At 57.7% G+C, this 20,336-nt stretch overlaps 1 protein-coding gene across 12 annotated transcripts in view; it reads right to left on the bottom strand.

The window, feature by feature from the left end:
- The window catches only part of ADGRB2 (adhesion G protein-coupled receptor B2), a 36,980-nt gene that overhangs the window by 14,118 nt on the left and 2,526 nt on the right, over positions 1-20,336 (bottom strand). For 6 of the 12 annotated variants that reach the window (XM_007979624.3, XM_073007564.1, XM_073007563.1 and 3 more), the window contains exons 2-9: positions 14,809-15,625; positions 3,486-3,569; positions 3,031-3,195; positions 1,683-1,847; positions 916-1,080; positions 665-832; positions 489-590; positions 237-343 (exon numbers count right to left, since the gene is read on the bottom strand). In XM_007979624.3, the coding sequence (XP_007977815.1) occupies positions 237-343; positions 489-590; positions 665-832; positions 916-1,080; positions 1,683-1,847; positions 3,031-3,195; positions 3,486-3,569; positions 14,809-15,610 (1,758 nt within the window). In that variant the 5' untranslated portion in view covers positions 15,611-15,625. Of the gene's footprint in view, positions 1-236; positions 344-488; positions 591-664; positions 833-915; positions 1,081-1,682; positions 1,848-3,030; positions 3,196-3,485; positions 3,570-14,808; positions 15,626-19,475; positions 19,579-20,336 lie in introns of those variants that run through there. The other 6 variants (XM_073007569.1, XM_073007571.1, XM_073007572.1 and 3 more) reach the window with 3 other exon arrangements.

The following is a 20,336-nucleotide window of genomic DNA, read 5'->3' as shown; positions in this document are numbered from 1 at the left end:
GAGGAGCTCAATCTGCAGGAGTGCAGAGGTAGGCACCAGGGATAAAAGAAGACACTCAAGAGTCAGGCCTTGAGGTATGAGTAGGAGTTTGCCAGACAAGGAGAGGCACAGCCAGGCAGAAGTGGGCACAGCATATGCCAAGGCACGTGGGAATGAGTGAGAATCACGCTCCCTCCACCCCTTAGCAGAGTCTGAGACAGATTCTGCGGTGCCCCAGCCCAGCAGGGCGCACTCACTGACAGATACAGGTAGCGGTACTCATGGGAGATGCAGCGAGCAAAGCTGGGCAGCCCCCAGTACGCCACGCCTTGGGCACTGAGGAGACAGCGGCGGCTGGCAGACCCTGCAGGGCAATAGGACAGAGGTCTGGGCATGGGCACTGAGCTCTCACCCCCACTCCTCCACACCTCAGAGAGGCTGGGGGTGCAGAAGGGGGGCAATGAGAATGGCAGGGGTGGTGGTGGCAGGGAAATCCACCTGCCCCTTACCTGAGGCGTTCGGGGGGCACTTGTTGTAGATGATCTCACCAGCAGCTGCCTTCTTCCACGTCATCAGCATCACGTACTCATCCCTGCACATCTCGTGGAAGGCTGTGGGTGCAGGAGTAAGGCTCAGCTGGGCCCGTACGTGGGGCCCCCAGCCCCCAGGGTCATTAGGGCAGTACCTGGACACCTCTTCTCACTACAAGGCTTCACCTCCTCTCCGGTGCCCTCGCAGGGGTAGCCCTGCGTGCCCGTGGCCTGGCACATGCGGAAGCGGCGCTGCCAGCCTGTGTCACACGTCTTAGAGCACAGGCTCCATGCATTCCATGGCCCCCACTTGCTATCAGTGGCTGTGGGAGAGGGGAGGCATGAGTGGGCCCAGGTGCCCCCATGGCCAGAGCTGCCACCTGCCACCCCTGTGCCAAGCACTCACCCGGGCACTCGAGGTTGCTGCACTCCCGGGTGTCAGTGAGGGCACCCGTGCATGTGGCCCAGGCTGGGCCCGCCACACTGCACTTCCGGCTGCGCTGCTGGGTCCCATTGGCACAGGACGTGGAGCATGGGCCCCAGGGACCCCATTCTAGCCACTGGCCTTCCACTGCATGGGGAGACACAAGCAGGGGTGGCTGTTGAGCAGGATGTGTGAGGGTTGGTGGTGTGGAGCACCAGAGGGAGACCCAGAGCCTGCTAGGCCTTCAGATTTGAGCCAGGCCAGACCCACTGGAGTGGGGAGGGGAGGGGGTTATGAGGGAGGCTGGAGTGAGCAGGTAGTGCCTGGGTCTCATGCTGCCTGCCTGCCACCAGTTCCAGAAATACAGGACACCTCTCCTCTTAGCACCAGGCACAACTCACTTCTGGCTAAGGGAAGGGGCTGCAGGGGTGTCTTCTGATCTTTGTCAGTACTTCAGCCGAACTTTGTGTCCTCTCACAGTCCAGCTGGCCAGGCACCAAAATGCAAGGGCAGCCCAGGACTTGGAGAAAGAGTGGTCCCCTTTTGATGGAGTCACAGAGTACTAACTCAAGTCAGGGCTAGGGGGTCACCTCGCACACAGGCAGGCATACTTCTCCAGTCTCCCCATGCTTGGTCAAAGTTTACGGGGCTCCCAGGGGCAGGTCACTGGACCTGATTGCCTCCCCAGGTCTCCCAACCCCCCACCGGGCTGGCCAGCGCCCTCATGGAAGCCCACGGGCGCTACTGACCCGGGCAGGCAGCCATACTGCAGAGCTTAGTCTGCAGCTCAGGACCCTCGCAGGCCTTGCCGCCGTGCTGGGGGGGCACGCAGGTCCGCATCCGGCTCCGGGACCCCCGCCCGCAGCTGCGGGAGCACAGGCTCCAGGACCCCCACTCCTCCCACACGCCGTGCACTGCAAGGAAGCACGTGGCCGGTGGCTGGGCGGCACCATGGCCCCGCCCACCACCAGAGCCTGCCCATCCGCCCACCAATCAGGAGCTCCGCAGCTCTGCGGCTGCTCCTCATTGGCTCTGCCCCGAGTTCTGTTGACAGGGGGATCTCCCAGGGCCCCACCAAGGCGCGACCCTTCGAAGGGATATGCAAGACCCAGGCTTCTGGTCCTAATTCACATAGGATAGCCCCTGTGGACGCCTGGACAAGGAGGCCAGGACCAACAGAGGAGGAGAACCAGGGGTCCTCTCCTGAGGGCACAGGAAAATTCAGGAAAGGACCCAGGATCCACGCCATTCCACCCCTCCCCACCCCACCCCTAGACCCACAACCTCAATACAACACAGCAGTCCGGGGGCAAGAGAAGTGCCCTTCCCAGCCCCAAGCGCATAGACACACAATTAAACATGAACCTCTACACAGACACCGACACACCGAGCTCACACTCTGGAACACAGCTCTGCCTCAGGCCTTTGCAAACTCCTGCCACACCCCCAGGTACCAAGAGCCCTTCCCAGGTAGGCCCTGCTCTAAATCCACAATACCACTGGCATGGCCTAGGCCCCACTTCACCCCCGCAGGGAGCAAGGAGCAGGACTGGCTGAGGCTGCCCTGCCCTTACTGTCTCAAGCAAGCACATGCATTTCCTTAACAACTACACACTCAACTGAGGGAGGCTTGGGGGAGGCTCCCTGGAGAGGGGGAGCCCAAAGGAGGGAGGGGAAGGTCAGGGAAGTGGCATTTGTCTTAGATCTTGAAGGACAGGTTGAATTTGAATAGTCAAGGTGGGGGAGGAAGGATAGGACAAGAATCAGCAAATGCAGGGAGGTGGGAAAGTGCGCGAGCTACTGATATGGCCAGAGCGGAGTGGGTAAAAACATGAGCTTTGGTTACCAGGATGCAGGCACTGGGGGAATGATGTGCCCAGAACCGGACCCAGTAGCATGGGCCCTGGTCTGATCCATCTGTGCCCCCAGTGCCCTGCGCCAGGCTGGCATGGTGCACAGTTGGGCATGGTGTGGGGAGCAGCCACATTTGTTGAATGAAAGGAGGAGGCAACCAACCATTTTGGAGATTAATCTGCCCGAGTCCCAGGCAGGACCTAACCCTGCAGGCAGATGGGGTGGGGAGGAGGATGGGCCTACCTGGGCAGGTGGCTGAATTGTTGCAGGGCCGGGTCTCCCGCAGGGGCCCGCTGCACAGGGTCCCATAGGGGGAGGACACGCAGGAGCGGGTCCGCACCTGCAGACCCTGCCCACACGTCAGGGAACACACGCTCCACGGGGACCACTCCTCAGCCGCCGGGTCGCCTACGAGAGAGGGACAGCGTCGGCGGCAGGGGGCACCTCCCAAGCACTCAGTCTCATAGGGATAGGGGGAGCGGCAGTAAGGTGGGGGCAGGCATCAGAGGGATCCTCCTACCCTGACCCCAAGTAACAGACTCTTCAGGAGACCACCCAGCCCTTCCCACAAGCTTCATGTGGCACAGATGCGACTGAACTCCAGGACAGAGACAGACAGGCACACACCAAGCACACACGCCACCAGACACACACAGTCGGGCCCCCGCCACAGAGGAAGGGAGGCGGGCCCGAGTTACCTGTCTGCGCCATGTATAGCCCAGGCTCATCTGCAGACCTCGGCCACTGGGTTTTCACTTTCGGTTCCTCTTCCGGCTCCTCACCTGGAACACGGAGGTGGTGGCAGGGGCTCAGCAAAGGCCAGCTAGGTCCTGCCACAGTGGCACAGTGAAGGGAGCCTTGCTTGCCCTTCGCCTGAGGGCCTGGAACCAACTGCATGATGCTCTCCCAGGATCACATCCTGCCCTCTGTCCCACCACTACTGCTTCAGACAAGGAAACTTAGGTTCAGAAGGCTACACAGGACTAGCCCTTGGCCTCACAGTCATCTTTTCCACCTCTTGCCTCAGCCAGATGTGGGGGAGATTTAAGGGGCACGGCCGCCCACGTGAAAGAGCTCTGGGAACGCTTCTGTGCCAAGTGCGGCCCATACCCCTCTCCTTTAGTCCTCTCACTGGAAGGAAGAACCATCATCTCTGTTTACAGACGAGGAAACTGAGGGCTAGAAAGGGGAAGTGCCTTGTCCAAGAGCACACAGCTGCATTTGCTCCTCCACTGGACTGACTTCTAGGGACTGAAGAAACATCCAAGCTGAGCTGCGGCAACCCTGGCCCCGAGCCTATCTCTGAGATACAGTTCATGCTCCTCAAGCAGCACTGGACTATGACCTGGAGGCACAGGTCAGAATGCCACCCCACGAGACCCAAGGGGCCTAGGGCAGGTGCCCACATCCAACAGACCTTTCTCCTGCTGGCCCTGAGGCCAGGAGAGCAGCAGGTGCTTGAGGAGGCCAGGCTGCCTTCACCCTGGCCTCACCAGGCTCTCAGCTGCCCTGATTTATGTGTCTGGTCTAGGCCTTGGAAGCACTACTAGCCCTGGTGGCTTCCATTCTCCAAAGCCTGGCCCTCCTGCTCAGACATGAGCTCATCAGGGCCCTCTCTCACAATGGGGTGTCAGGGAGGGGCAGACATGGGCGCAGAAGGGAAAGGCCCAGCAGCCTCTGCATGAGCAGGTGGGACTGGAAGAGCCTTTGAGGATGGGCTCACCCCATGCTGTCCCCAGAGTATTGGGTGCTCCTCTCCCCCACCTCCAAGCTCCTTCCTAATCCTAAAAGCCGGCAGCACGTGACAGGCGCTCTGAGTGTGAAGAGAGCCACCAGGGCTGCCTCTTCCTGCCCCCTGCTGCCCAGCCCAGGCACTGCAGCTGAGAGGAAGCTCTTTCTCACCAAGCATGAGGAGCTGCCACCCTGAGCAAACCCGCTGCCTGGGGGCTCGGAACTGCCATCCAACTCAGCCTCTGGACTCATCCACTCTGGGGCCTTTCCCTCCACGTCAGTCACCAGCCCCAGGGCCTGATCCACATGGTCCCTGAAATTTCTCCATCTCTGAAACCTGGACTCCCAGAAGAGCTTTGGAGTGAGTTAACCCTGGATCCCAAATGGGGTGTTGACACTGATCAGCTGCGTGGCCTCAGGAAGGTCTCTTCACCTCTCTGACCCTGCTTTATCCTCTGGAGAACGACATTCATTATACTCCGCCCCCAGGACTCAAGTGAGGACCCCCTGCCAGGAGGGCCCTGAAACCCTCAGCACCCTACTTGGCACACGGCAAGTACTCAGAAGACAGTCGCTCTCGTTTATTTTTATCATCTCCCTTCTCTTCACAGCCTCCACCCCTTCCAGCCCCTCGTGTGCTACCCGAGCCTACTCCCTCTGAATAGCATCTGCAGTTCCACTTGGCCCTTGCCTCTCTTGGGACCACAGAGGAGGTGGCAGGGCCAGGCGTGCCAGCTCCTCGATCCCCTCCCCCAGCCTTCCGTCATGCCCGCTCAGCCGTCCCCAGCCCTGGAGCCTTGTGACAAGCTACCCTCTCCACGCCCACCCCCAGGCTGCTGAAGAAATCTACGGTTGTGCCAACTGGCACTGTGACAGCTTCAGGGGCTCCACATCCGCTGGGCACCCAGGGCTTCTCAGTGGCCCTTCTTGGCTCCATTCCCTCCTCATTCCCCACCGCGGCCATACTGCACCTTGTCCTCTCTCCTCAAGCCCATCTCTGCCCACTCTCTCAGCGATGACCTCGACATCGGGAGCCCCCAACTTCTTGCCCAGCCTCTCCAACTACTAACTTCCCTGCAGCCCTTCTCCCCACAAAGGCCAGCTCTGTGGCCTGGGCCTGCATCCCCCTCCTCCTGCCTTCAGGAGGGCTCCACCCATTATCCCCTCTCGTCAGCACCCATCAGCATTCTCCCCTTGCAGCAGCCCAGGAACGGATCCAGGCCTCCTCCCTTCTTGGACAGGCCCTGCTCTGACCCTCTGCTTCCCTCCACCATCAGTGACTGGTCCGCAGCCGGCACTCTGGTTTTTCACCTGACACACCACTTCCTGGCTCAAATGTCACCTCCCCTGTTAATCCACTGCAGTCTGGCTTCTGCCCACATCTCTCTGCTGAACGTGCTCTTGATAAAGTCATCAGCGCCCTCCGTGTTGCTAAATCCTGTGGACGCTTTGCAGACCTGGTCTTGCTTCACCCCTCAGCAGCATTTGGTCCTGTTGACTCGTCCTGCCTTGAAGCACTCTCCTGGTTTCCCACCTCTCTAGCTACTCTGTCCCCATCTCCTTGAGTGGTCTATTTTCCTGCTGTTTCCCATATCAGGAGTCCATGCTTTGTTCTGTTTTCACTGCAAGCACTCCCCGCAGGCTTAATTAACTCCCTCTGAACCAATGCTCCCAAATCATCATCCCCCGGCCCTGCCTTTCCTGTGCTCCACTCCTGGATATCCTCCTGCCTCCTGAGCAGTTCTTCTGACCATCAAATTCAGCATGTCCAAGAGGCCCACCCTCTCCTCTCAAACTTCTACCTGCTTGTTCCCCCACCCTCTTTGCCTAGAAAACTCCTACTTGACCTTCAAAACCCACCTCAAATGACCTCTCATCTATGGAGACTTCCATATTGTCAACTCCTGAGGCAGAGTCGGCCACCCGCTCTTCTATGTGCCCTCTCATCACAGATGGGTCCATCTTCTGACTGTCAGAAATACCCCCCAATCTCTACCATAAGCCCGCTGAGGGAAGGCTGAGTCCTCTCCTCGACCCCCAGGGAATGCCAGCACAAAACTCAGCCCAGCGAAATACCAAGAAATAAGCACCAATGAATACATTGTTCCCAGTTTCCCCCACAATGGGGCTCACGGGGAATGGTCATTTGTAATCCTGACTCCCCATGCAAAGTATGAGCTCCTTCCCACAGCACCAGCATTCAGATTTGATACGCCAGCCTGCATCAAAGGGACCACTAAGACAGGCTCAAAGACACGGCTTCTGGCCCCTATTTATTCACAAACACTTTGGAGGTGCAAATCCAGCTGAGAGTCCTCCCATTCAGCTCCTGTGTGGGCTTCCTGCCCATCATCATGTCTGGGGCATCTACCAGTCTGGCATCCAGTGTCCACCAAATGTGGACACGTGAGAGACCAGCCTGACCTGCTTGTCGGGGACTCACACCGCTTCCTGTGGTCCCTGCTCCTCTTCTAACCGCTCACGGACCATCTGCTGGCCAGCCCCACAATGTCACAGGAGGGGCAGGGCGAGCAGGGAGCAGGTGGCAGTCAGTGGTTTCCAGAATCCACCCTATTTGAGAATCAGAACATGTCCGAGGTTCAGCTTTTGGATCCCTTTTCTGGCCTCCTGAGCTGGGCCAGAGAGGGGAAGGTACAAGCCCAGGGCCACACAACCAGGCCCTACACTGCCGACCCGCCCCTCCATTCCCACCCATCCCACTCAGAGGAGAGGACAGGCCAGCACTTTATCCCCACACAGGGGAGGGCTGGTTCTCCCTGGACGGGGAAGAAGACAGGTAAGAGCAGAGGTATCATCTACTGAAACACACACTTAGGCAGCACACACTGTGTGCAGGCCCCAGCCAGCCCTGAGGCCAGAACAGGGCAAGCCACGGGGAAGCTGAGCCAGGCAGGGTCCAAGAGGACAGGAGGGGCCCCCAGAAGGGACGTGAGTACCCCGAGAACTCCCGAGTGTTCCACCCAGTGAGCTCAGCGGCTTGTGGGCCAGGTGCCCCAAGGCCTGCAGTCCTGCAGTCTATCAGCTTTCCCATCGCGTTGCCAGTCGTGGGCACAGATGTGCTGCCTGGGACACGCTTCCTCACTCGACCACCTGATGACCTCGTAACTGTTCTGTTCTGAATAAGGCAACGTTTGCTAAACAACTCCTACACGCCAGTCACTATGCACTCGGCATCACCCCATTTCATCCTCATCAGGGCTGGTTTCCCCCATTTTACTAAAGAGAAAGAAGGCTCCAAGGTCTCACATTGGAGAGAGCCTGAGGTGGGATTCAAACCCAGGCCTGCCTGACTCCAGAGGCCATGCTTTTTCCACTGTACTGCACTGGCTCTGACAAAATGCCACTCAACTTGGACCTCCTTGGAGATACCTTCCCTAATTTGCATGGGACCCCAAGTCACTCCCCGCCTCCATCTAAGCCCCTAGTCCTCGCCCCTCTTATCCTGTTTTCATGCTACTGTCTAATTGCTCCTTTGCACACCTGCTCCCCTTTCCCCTGACGTGAGCCTGATTCTCCTCTGTGTAACCTCCAAAGTGAGCCTTGGGGATCCCAGCCTCAACCACACCACTCCCAGCTGAGGAAATCTTCAGTGGCTCCTCCACTGCTACAGCCAGTGTGAAACTCTGAGCCTGGCATGCTCTGGCCCCTGCTGACCTGTCCAATCCTGTTTCCCTCACCCCACTGGGCAGCCAAACACACTGCAAACCCGTATGGACCTGTGGGAAGGGCACAGATTCTGGAGCCAGACACATGTGGGTTTGATTGACAGCTCTGCCACCGTCTTGCTGTGTACCCTTGGGCAAGGCACCTCACCTCTCTGAGCTTCAGATTCTTCAACTGAAGGTAAGGAGGACAGTTCCTACCACATAGGTTCATTGTGAGAATTCAGTGAAACCAGAGATGTGGACTGCCTGGAGCACAATCCACTCTCAATGAAAAGGAGATGTCAGCAGAATGCGGTGGCTCACCCCTGCAGTCTCAGCACTTTGGGAGGCCGAGGAGAGTGGATTGTTTGAGCCCAGGAATTCAAGATTACCCTTGGAAACATGGGGAAACCTCATCTTTACAAAGAAATACAAAAAAATTAGCTGGGCTTGGTGACATGTGCCTGTAGTCCCAGCTAGTTGGGAAGCTGAGGTGGGAGGATTGTTTGAGGCCATGAGTTCGAGGCTGCAGTAAGCCATGATTGTGCCACTGCACTCCAGTCTGGAAGACAGAGGAGGCCCTGTCTCAGAAAAAGAAAGAAAGAAAAAGAACAAAAAAGAAAAAGGAGATGTCACCCCTTTTCATTATCCCTAGAATGTACAAATGCTTTCCTCCCTCCACACATCTGCTAACACTATTCCCTGCCCTTGAAATACCCTTCCCTCTATTGTAATCTGCCAAAATCATCTACATGTCAATTGCCACCTCCTCCAGGAAGCCTTCCTAGACTGACAATACCGGGGTTTGGATATGTTGGTCCCCTTTTCTATGGCCTAGTCCCCAGGTCACCTTCTTCTATAGCTGTGAGGATCCTGGGCTCATCCCTTCTGTGGTCCCTGAGGAGGGGTCTCAGTCTCCCATGCCACTCTCTTGCCCAGAAGGCCTAGCTTCCGGGAAGCCAGGCATTCAGCACACATGGGCCAGATATTGCTGGGAGTTCCTCCACCCCAACCACACAGAGGACCCTCTTGCCTCACCCCTGGTGCCAGCAGGCCAGGTGAGCACAGGCTCTTTGCCACTTGCACAGGACTGCAGATACCTGCTATGCTGTGCTTCACAGACCCCGTCCCCCAAACTCCACACAGTCCTGTGCCCTCAGCCTACTATGGTATGAATGTGTTAAAAATAACCACAATAATCATCACTTCCACGGGGAGAGAGCGCTGTGATTTACAAAGCAACTGTCCCTTCCCGGGGCTCCCTGCTTCCTCCCTGAGGCTGGCCCCAGAGCCCTGAGCAGGAGCTGACTGATCCCCCTGACATATGCTTTGTCATGTCCCTCCATGGCACCCCATCCCCAGCAGTGCTTCTTGTACCCCACAGTGTATCAGAATCACAGGGCGCAGTGGGGGAAAGAGGTAGCTTTTGAAAGGCACAGGCTCCACCCCTGCAGTCCAGTGAAACTGGGTACCCCTATGAGATCATGTACCTAGCCAGAATGCCAGACCCCTGCCTCCAATAATTCTTCCTCCCCAGCCTGCTGACCTATCTACACAGCCTCCCATCAGAGATAGCTGGGTCCCTGCCACCTCCCCCATGTGGCCAGAAGCTCCTCGAGAGCAGGGATCGTGTCTGACTCAGCCTGCTTCCCCCGCGACACCCAGTTTCTTGCTGCCATAAAGCCCTTGGCCAAGAGGATGAGGCCCCAGTGTCCTGGGATGGCAGTCAAAGTCCTGGCCCCGTCTCCCTCCATTAGGGCTACCATCCAGCACCTCCAGTCTCTTTATAGCTCCTACCCCCAGCGTGGTTCACACCTCCACGCCCTTGCACAGGCTGTTTCCTCTACCTCAAAAGCCCTTCCTCCTGAGAGCTTCCCCAAAGCATGGGGCGGAAGATGACTTGGGGTGGCTCACAAATGTGCCATTAAATAACACTGGATCCTAGACTGAGGCTATCAGGCTCTCCCAGGTCTCTTCATCAGTTTGTATGGGATAGTCTGGTTTGTGCCTGTTGTCCTGATGTAATTGATGGTACCCACCTCTTCCCCTTCATAACCTCAGATGTGCCATAGTTTAGATGATAAATTACATGGTCACTTTAATCCTTCCAACTGCATGAGAAATAAAGCCTGTGCAGTCCCAGACTTTAACACATCCCCAATGTGTGCTAATTCCTCTCTCTAACAAACGGAGAGGTAGGAAAAGCATCTAGCTAGAAGTTAATAATGGCGCTTTGTTTTCACTGTGGTTGTTTCTTTGGATATCTTCTATTTCAGATAAATGATACTCTTTCCATTTAAGATATGAAACTTATTTTTAATATATTAAATTTTAAAAATGATACGATTGAAAGAGAAATTTCACAGGCTAGTGAATTCCTATTCATTCCTTAAAACCCAACTCCAAATCACCTTTACACTACCGTCCTCCCCTCTCTTACCCTTCCTCTTCCTTTGACATCTGGCAGGGTCACAATCGTACCTATTACACTAAATTATGATGACCCAGCTACTACTTTGTTAGGCATCTACCATGTGCCAGGCACTGAGCACTTACTCTCATCCTCTCACTGAACCCACCCCACAGCTCTGTGGAATAGCTGTCACTACCCTTGCTTTACAGGTGATGAAATAGGGGTGAAGGAACTTATCAACAGTCACTCAGCTAGTCAGTGGTATGGTCCGGAACTGAACCCAGACTGGGCAACTTCAGTCTGTGGCCTTGACCACCACTGTCCTAGTTAGTGCTCTCTCTCCCCCACCAGTGGGCAGACAGTGTGCCCAGCTCACCTCCTATCTTATTCAGAGCCAGCCCTAGGCCTGGCACAAACTCCACTCTGATAAAGACATGAAGATGTGTGTGAGGCATTGGCTGGAACTCAGTCCCTGCTGAGATGTCTGGGGACGTCTGGGCCCCACTCCCCAGCCTATGATAGAGAACACAGAGCTCCCCCAGCACAGACCTGGGCTGGAAGGACCTTCCAGGAAACACCACCACCGTGTGTGCTGGGTCTCCCCGCCCCCACTCTGCCTCCTCACTGCCTGAGCCTCCAACAGGCGGGGAAGGTCCCCACTTCCTGCTGCCAGACCAGGATGGCCAAAAGAGAGCAGCAGGGTCTGAGCGCTGGGAAGGAAATGCCAATCTCAGGACAGGGTTGGGCAAATCAGAGGCAGCCTCCTCGAGGGGACAGGGCTTGAGCAGTGCTTAGAAGGAGGCAGGAGTTCTGGAAAACCAAGGGCAAAGACCATTCCAGGGGAGTAGTCTCGGTTGAAAGCGTCGGGGAAAATTTGAAAGAAGGCTGAAAAGCAGGTGGTAGCTAAGTCCCTGGTGGGCCTTGAACACCAGGCTGAGGACTTTGGGTAACACTGGGGATTTTCTGGGGACTGGATCAGGGAGTGACACACAGATAACTGGGGGTTCTGGGGCCCCAAGATGGGCAGCACCTTGACCAAGTCACAGAGCAGCAGTGGCAGGGTGGGGGTTTGAGCCCACTCTTGCCTCCCAGGAGACCCCAGGTTCACCTGGTGGCCACACCCCAAGGATGGAGCCTGGTGATGGGGAGGGCGAGCCTGCAGCAAGCAGCCAGGGGCAGGCCAATGCCCACAGGGGAGGTAGGGATTGTGGCCAAGGAGAGAGGCGTGCATGAGGTGGGGTTCTTTCTCCCAAGTGTCACTGGGCACAGCCATTCCCACTGCCCAACGCCTCCTCAGGATTAGAGGGTCAGTGGGCAGGAACTGCAGGCTGGCACCAGCTCTCAGGAGCTGAGCCCTGCAGCTGGCACTACCTCTGCAGCCCACCTTCCAACCCTGGCCTCAGCCAGCCTCCGTGTCAGTCCTCCACCAAGCTCCTTCCTGCCTGCCTTTCTTTTCTTCCTTTCCCCCCACTTAACAGATTGCGGCAGCAAGATGGCACAAATTTATGGCTCAACTCACCAAAAATAACAAGAGATCTATCAAAGGCAGTTTGCGTGAAATTAACAGGCGCCTGTACCCTCTCGTCAAACTCACTCGGCTCTGAGGCGTCCCAGGCACTCCGCCCAGTCACTGCCCACCAGCCCCCAGCCCAGTGCTCTTCCGCTACCAGCCCAAGCCCACCCTGCTAGGCCTTGCTGTGGATCCCCCTCAGCGGTGTCCCAGAGTGGATGAACACAGCTTCCCTGCCCTGGTGCCTGGGAGAGGGGCCAGGACAAGGGGCTCACCCTTCGTGTTCACTACCATCCCCACGAAGCTTGCTCTCAGTCTGGCAGCTGCAGGTGCCAGTCCATTCTCCTGCAGCCCAGTGGGGAGGAGACAAGGGAAGGAATGGAGGGGACCAAAGGCTTGGCAAAGGTGGTGCTGCCACAAGGCACAGACGGTGCCACGGACTCTCAGACATGCCCTGACATGTGGAATAAACAGTTATGTGCCCGCTGTGTCTCGCACCAGAAAGGTTGGGCAGGAGGGAGGAGATGGCAGAATAGAAGAACTTCCTGCCTGCCAAGGGAGGGGAAGGGGCTGTGCCAGCCCAGCTCTGGGCACCAGTGTGCCATGTGAGCCCCCTTATGACAGCTGATGCCACACCATCCCATGCCAACTCCCTACAGGGGCCCTCCCTGAAAAGCAACCCCAAGGAAACATGCCAAGTAGGACAAGGGGCAAGAGCAGAGGTCAGGCTTGGGAACAGCTGGGAGCCCTAGCTCAGGGCTCCCTGCTCAAAGAGACACCTGGCCTCATGCCCAGGAATAATCAGGCATCCAATCTCCACCCATCTCTAGCCCCAGAGGCCTCTGCAGAGGCTGATGATGGTGCCTTTCCCATCGCCGGCCCTCTCTGATCCCCAAAGACACCCCAGCTACCAACCAAGTCCTGCTTCCGGCTTCAACCAAGCCCAGCTGGCTGCTCCTGGCTCTGTGCTCCACATGGCAGCCTGCCCAGATGGTGCCCGCCCATGAGGGCAGAGCCTTGCTCCGTCCACTGCAGATCACTGGGCCGATGGACCGCAGGGAAAGCCAGACAAAAGAACCCGCCTGCAGTTGAGCACGATGGGGGAGACCCCCACAGAGTGACAGGCAGTGGTGGCCATGCAGGAAGAGCCATAAACCTCCTGATATACGCCTGGCGTTCTCCGCCGATGTTCAACAAAGAAGCGAAATTCAATTTCTTCCTACAGGCACTAAATCCCAGGCCAGCCTCCAGGGCCTGTAACCTGCCCGCGGCCTGGCTGTCACTCGGACGGCTTCATTGACCGCCGTTAGAGGCCAAGCTAGCCTGGGAGAGAGGCCACAGCAAGGCCACTGGGCACTTGCCGTGGATGGGCACGATGCCAGATGTCTCATTGGAGAGGCCAAGAAGGCCCCCATCCAAAGTACTGGGTCAGGCTACTTTCAAGATAACTACCCCCTCTAATTAATTCAGGGATACCTCCCCATTCTACAAAGAAATCATTGCCCACCATAAATAAAGGGATCAACTCAAGGTAACAGTCAAAGGTAGAGGCCAACTCCAGGGCTCTAGCCAGCAAAGCAGGGCTGGGGACAGGCTGCACTCCTCCAGTGCTCCTAGCAGCCCTCACACGATACTCCGTCTCCTTGTAAACACTCTCCCAGTGAAATCCAGATGCCCTTTCCATCCTCTATCCCTGCATCCTTGTTCCTCATGAGGATAGGCCAGCACCTGTTATACCAAATGGGGAAATTGAGGCCCAGAGAGAGGAGAGGCCTCCCTGTCGGTACCAGAGCTGCAGAACAGACCCCAGACCTGCCTCCTTCCCATCCCCATGTCATCAGTCCCTGTTCCCTTCAGGTCTCCTGGTCAGTCCCCGGCCCAGCACTGTTCAGCGGGCACACAAGATCCAGATGAGGCCCTCAGGCCCTTGAAGCTGCAGGAAGCAGGGTCTGCAGAAGGCAGCCGTGGCTGAGGGAGTTGGGGTGGGAGTGGGAGAAGGCAGGACTCAAGGGCTCGCAGAGCTTTTGCCCAGTCAGCAGGAAGCTCTAGCAGCTGGCGGCCTCAGTCCCAGAAGACATGGGCCCTGAGGGGGGAGACAGGGGACACCGGGAGCTGAGCCAGCCCAACCCTCCAAGGCAGCCTGGAAGCTCAGGCCTCTTCACCTAGGCACACTCTTCCTTGCCTCTCTCTGCCCTGACCCTGGGGCAACTGCCAAAGCTCACTGACCTGTGTGGACAGGAATGCATCCCTGTTCCCTGCCTACTCCAGCCTCCAGGCAAACTTGTCAACTTGCAGCACCAGGGCCTGCCACGATCACTCCCAGCCTTGGGCCTTTGTGCACGCTTCTTCCTCTGCTTACAATGCCCTCATCTCACTTCTGCTTGTCCTTCAGGTCTCTGTTCCTGCATTACTTCCTTCAGGGAGCCTCTCCTGCCTGGCCAGTTAGGAGGTCCCTCCCTGGGTTTATATATCACCCTGCATTATCTGATCTGTGCCCCCATTCTTCTAGCCAGTCTTCAAACTCTTCAAGAGTGAGGTCTCACTGCCATGCATTTTGGTGACTGCAACATTTGGTCAAGGCTCAGCAGAAGGGTGACATCAGTGAACAGCTACATGCATGGCCGAAGATCTGCCAGGAGGAACACCAAGGACACTGTCAGCCCCTGCAGACCCCGCCCCACCCAGGCCCTGCTCAGACTCACCATATCTCATCTCGGTTGTGAATAGATCATTGCTGCTCCCCGAGTGCAAATCGGCCTCAGCAGGTGGGGCTGGGCCCCCGGGCACCAGGGCATTGGACAGGGTGTGGGCAGCAGGAGGGCCTGGAGATGTGGTGGTGGCGGAACCGGCCCCCGCCTCTCCAGGGCAGCTGCAGCCTGGCTGAGCAAAGCCGCAGGCCCTGCCGGCAGCGCGGCCACACTCCTCACTCCAGCGGCAGAGCACACCACAGGTGAACTGGCTGGAGTTGTTGTTGTTGATGAGCAAGACCTCGACAAAGCGGAAGGCTAGGGCAGCAGGCGCCAGCAGGCGCGGGGCCTCGGAGGGCTCAGCCGACAGGCACAGCTGCACAAAGTTCTTGTCGAAGTGCAGGAACGTGAAGGGGCCCGAGCCGCTGCACAGCTCCAACCCCGCTGCCGCCTCCGCCTCCTCCTCCTCTGGCCGCCCCACCTCTGACTCCGCCTGGGCCACTGCCTCCTCGGGGCTAGGCCGCAGGCAGGTAAAGTTGACCAGGTAGTGGTCCAGGGGCAGCAGGCGGGGGGCAAAGTGTGCGCACACCTGCTCCTGGCGGTTGAAGCGCAGGTAGAGGGAGTACTTGGTGGGGTCAGGGTTCTCCAGGGTCCAGGAGCAGCCCGAGGCGATGGTAGGAAAGAGGTCCTGCAGCGAGAAGGCCCCGTAGAGCACACCCGAGGCCAGGGCAGAGCAGGCACTGGGGGCGGGGTCGAAGGCGGCGGCCAGGCGCAGGGACAGAATCACAGACAGTAAGAGGGGACAGGCTGGGGTCATCCTATGTCCCTTGCCCTGTGGAGAGAGACAGTGGTCAGTGGGCCCCCAGCACAGCCAGCATGGGCTCTGAACCTCCTATGGTGAGCTGTGGAGTGGGCCTCATAGTTAAGACCATGGTCTTTGGAGGAGTGTCACCCAGGTCCACCTGTGTGAACTTAGACAAGGGACTTGACCTCTCTGAGCCTCAGTTTCCTTACCTGTAAAATGGACCAATGATAGTACCTATCTCACAGGTTTCCTACAAGGGTAAAATGAGATAAGTAAGGGAAAGGACTCGAGAGAGTACCTGGAATCTTGTGAACCCTGAAGTAGCTGTTGTTGCCATTGTTCTGTTTCCTCAGTCAGCCCATCAACTACAAGCATATTTGCCTGACATTCAGATCCAAGCCCCAGCCCCACCATCCAACCTGTATTCTCCATAACTGTTGCTCTCAGTCCCAGTGTGTCATGATCAGCTGTGAGGCATGTCACACGTAACCTGCGGTAATTGTCAAAGCGGTGATGTTTGACTACGATTTGCTTTTTTATAAATTAGAGCAATTTGAGGTTATTCCTGGAACAATGTCATTCTCACTTGCTTTACTGAGAGGGAGAGAAAGGGGCGGAGTTACAGCCAGTGTGCCAGGAACTGCGCACAACCTGAGCCATGCCCACGGGAGCGCACTGTCAGTGTGGATGTCATGTGTATCACTGCTGTGGATTTCCTGGTTGGAACAAGGGGGAGAGGCACCAAGCAAGGGTACTTTGGGCTTGAGCCCCAACCCAGCCAGCCGCCTGCTAGCTGGGTGACCCTCATGAACCTCAGTTTTCTCGTCCATAAAATGGGAGCAGAAATTCCCCCTCTTACTTCCCTCTTTCCCTCCAGCTCCATGGGATTATCTTCCAAGGTCTGGTTCAGGGCCTGCTACCCCCTGCCCTGTGAAGCCACCAGCCAGTCTCGACCTCTCTCCTATACTATTTCCCTAAGACTAGCTCATTCAGCTCATGGGTCTTCCAGTTCCTAAGAGTGGGGACCCGAACTTGTTGATTTCTACCTTCCCTTAAAGTGCTGCACCAAGCTGAGCTCCCAACAGGTGTGAATGTACTCCAGGTGTGGGTGGGCACCTAGGACCCAAGCCCTACCCCTACAGACACACAGAGCAGTCAGGCTAGAGTGGGTGAGGGCTGAGGATGGGGAGAGCTGCAGGTGCCCTCCCACCCATCAGGCCAGGGCTGTGTCACTGCCCACAGCCTGCCCAGCCTCTATCCAACTGCCCAGAAAATGGAACCTAGTGCGTGGTCTGAATCAGCCCCACTTCCAATCCTACCCCCCAAGTAATCCACACGGCCTCCCTCCTCCATGCCACAGGATCGCTCACAGCACTGCACAGGCCCCTAGAGCCCAGTTGGTCCACATCAGAGGAGAAAAGATGGGGCTAGGAAAAGGGAGACAACCCGCTCCAGATCACACAAAGGTGGCCAGAGGGGACTCAAGCCCAGGATCTGAGGCCCAGCCCAGGCCCTTCTTATTCCACCAGTAGCCTCTGCTCCTTCCCTGTGCTTGCTGCTCAGGCTTCAGGCCAGATGGAGCAGCTATTAGCTCTGGGGACTGAATCAGAAACACAAGACAATTCACAGGTACGGCTAGATTTTCCCAAGACACAGTTGCTCCCAGGGAACAGACTTCCCCTTGGGTCTTTAGGAGTATCAACACTGGGCAGAGGGGGGACAGGATTTAGAACCCTAACTTTCCAGTCCCTGTGCAGCAGCCATGGAGCTCCCCACTGCCCCAGATGCCACATCCCCTCGTGCTATACCTCCAAGCCAGGCCCAAGCAAGCATCTGCCCCTCCCAGTCATACAGGGGCTGGGGGAGATGGTGGAGTAGCTCCAGGAAGACCTACTCACTGCAAAGGAGCCACCCCACCCTCCTCCCAAGACCCGCATGGAGTTATTCGGCAGAAGCCAGACAGGCTGTGCCTCTGCCCCCACCCACCCACCCTCCTCCTCAGAGCTGAAAAAGGGATGAGACCTCTGGTCTTTCCCACCCTACATCATGCCTGTCCCAAACTGCTCAGCCCGCCCCACCTGCTGCAGCACTAGCAAAGCCAGCGGCTGATGATGAGTGACATCCAATCCCCCTACTGCCCCCAATTATTTTTAAGCAGGCTGCAAAATTCAGGCCATGGCTGCTGCTCAGTGGAGGGGAGGTGGGGGCTCATTATAACCGGCCTCCCCTCCCCCACTTACAGCAGCTCAGGGAACCTCCCCTCACACACACACCAACACATGTGGGTTTGAACACCCTTGTGCCCTAAGGACACACCAAAGCATGAGTGCACAGACGTTCACAGGAGTTCTGCATACGAACGGATACATATGCACACGGACATGCAGACAGAGAGGTGAAACCCACAGATTCATGCTGTCACGTGCACTCAGGAGTGAACACGCACACACAGGGGTATAGAGGCTCACATGTGTACACATGCACAGAGGTGCACACGCATTCTCAAGTGAGAACATACATGAGTATCTGGCCCTCTGAGGCTCGGCATATGACAGCTAAGTGTCAGGCAGGATCCTGTGCGGGGCCTTCCTTTGCGTGTCTGAAGCTGGGGCTCCCTCCCCTACCCCGCTCCTGGGCTGCTGCGCCCTACTCCACAGCCCCGCCCCATCAAGAAGCACAAGGTCCACATCCTTCACAGCCACAGGCTGGCTTCTCCAGAACGGAGCCACTTTTAACCCAACCCAAACCCCCCTCCCCTCAGTCTCCTTCAGACACCTTCACGCTCATTCTGGGATTTCATCCTGGACATGCGCGACCCTCACTGTGTCGGCTGCGACATAAGACCTTTTGGGGCACCTTTTTATATCACTTCCCATCATTCAAAATAAGGCAAAGACCCAATTCCAAGCTGGGTCACAGACAGCCACTGGTTCATTAAAGACCCTCCTGCCTGTGTGTAGCCAGGCCTGTCCTCCTGGGAGCACTGACAACCCAGAGGCCTCTCCCTGAGCCACCCCGGGAAGGGGACCTAGAAGGATGATCCTTGTCTCACAGGCAGCCCAAGTGGCTCTTAGTCATGATTAACCTCCCTGAGCCTCAGTTTCCCTCTCTGCAATGCAGACCGTGAGCCTTGCCCTCGGGATGGCAGACACCTCATCAGCCTCCCAACAAGTTCCCAACACAGAGCCTGGCCCACAGCCCTGTCTCCTCTCTGTCTATTCAGGACCTCATAAACGCTACCCTCTTGCCTGCTGAGGTACAGGACACTGCCTCTGGGAAGGCTCTTTGGGTTGAACCCTAAGTGGCTTGGCTACCTCCAAACCCAGGAAGACCACAGACCAATCCCTGCACAAGAGTTAGAGAGGAGAGGTACTAAGGTCAGCTCTGAGGAAGAACTTCCTGGGCCAGAGGTGGCTGATAGGAGAATCAAAAGGCCTCCTCCCTCAGAGATGGGTGAGGAGCTAACTGGAGTAGTCTCCCTCTCACCTTTAACCCTACCCAAGACCCCTCCTCTAGGGGGCTGGGGGCTGCCTTCACCACATGCCCCTGACCCTAGCAAGCCCAAGAATCCCACCCTGCCCAAACGCACTCAATCCCCTTTCTTTCAACCCCTCAGGGCTCCCCAGCTTCCCTTCTGCACCAATAAAGGAATTCAAGGCTTTCAGCAGCTGAAAGGGCCAAGGCAAGACTGTGGGGTAAGGGGCAGAGCAGCAAGAGAGGGGTGTCTCAGGGCCAGGGCCGGTCGGGGATTCCCGGGATGACTCCCATTTGACGCTGGGTGGCGGGGGAGGGGCGAGCCGGGGGAGGGGGCGCGGCGATGCGCACATCCGTCGCGTTTATCCACCTGGCAGCTCCAATTCGCCTGCCCGTCACTCACCCTCCGCCTCCCGGGCGCTCGCCGCCCGCCCTGCCCAGGCCGCCACGCAGGCAGGGACCCCCACTCGATGCCTTCGGGTCCTCTGCCAGTGCTCGGACCGGAGGACAGGGTCCTCAGGAGCTGCTCTCCCAGAGCTCTGTTGCCCCGGGGGGCGCACACCCTCCATCCTGCCTCCGGAGCTGGGGGACTGGGCCGAGGGGAGGGCGCGACCCCCTCTGTGCAGCCCTGCCGCTCCAACTGCCAGAGAGGGTCGCTCTCTTGGGGAAGGGGGTTCCTCCTTAAGCAGGAAAACGCGGGCAGAACCGGGAGGGGGACAAGGGGCAGCCCTCAGCCCCTGGGGGCGGTGCCGCGCGGGCGGCGGGGGAGGGGGCGGTGACTCAGCCGCCCTCCGCCCGCCTCCCCGGAACTTTGCAGCAGCTGGAGCCGCCGTTGCTACAGGAACCGAATGCTTTTGTTCCCCAATGTCAGGGCTGCCGGGGCAGGCGGGTGACGAGGAGGCTGCCACTCCCCAGTGGGACCCAGGTCCGGCCACACTGCCCAGAGGACTTCCAGCCATCACAGGTTCGAGTCCCCTTCCTCCGCGCCACCTTCCCTTCCCCCAAGCCACTTAGGCCAAAGCCAGGTTTCTTCAAACTCCTCAGGCCCTCAGGCCCGGTGGCCCTGCTAACTCTGACCCGAGGCGAAGGGCCCTGGGAAATTCCTGACGGTGTCTGACCTCCTGGGGGAGGGTAGAGGCTCTTCTATGGCTGAGTGATTTCCCACCTGGCTACCCCCAACAGGCTGCCTGCCTTCTGGGACTCTGACTGGGGTTTCTTCTCTGTACTTCTCCCACCTCTGCAGCCTCTACACTTGAACCAAGAC

The sequence above is a fragment of the Chlorocebus sabaeus genome, chromosome 20 (genome assembly GCF_047675955.1).
Source record: "Chlorocebus sabaeus isolate Y175 chromosome 20, mChlSab1.0.hap1, whole genome shotgun sequence".
Classification (NCBI taxonomy): domain Eukaryota; kingdom Metazoa; phylum Chordata; class Mammalia; order Primates; family Cercopithecidae; genus Chlorocebus; species Chlorocebus sabaeus.
The sequence above is the reverse complement of the archived record's forward strand: the minus strand, read 5'-3'. Positions and strand labels throughout refer to the sequence as shown.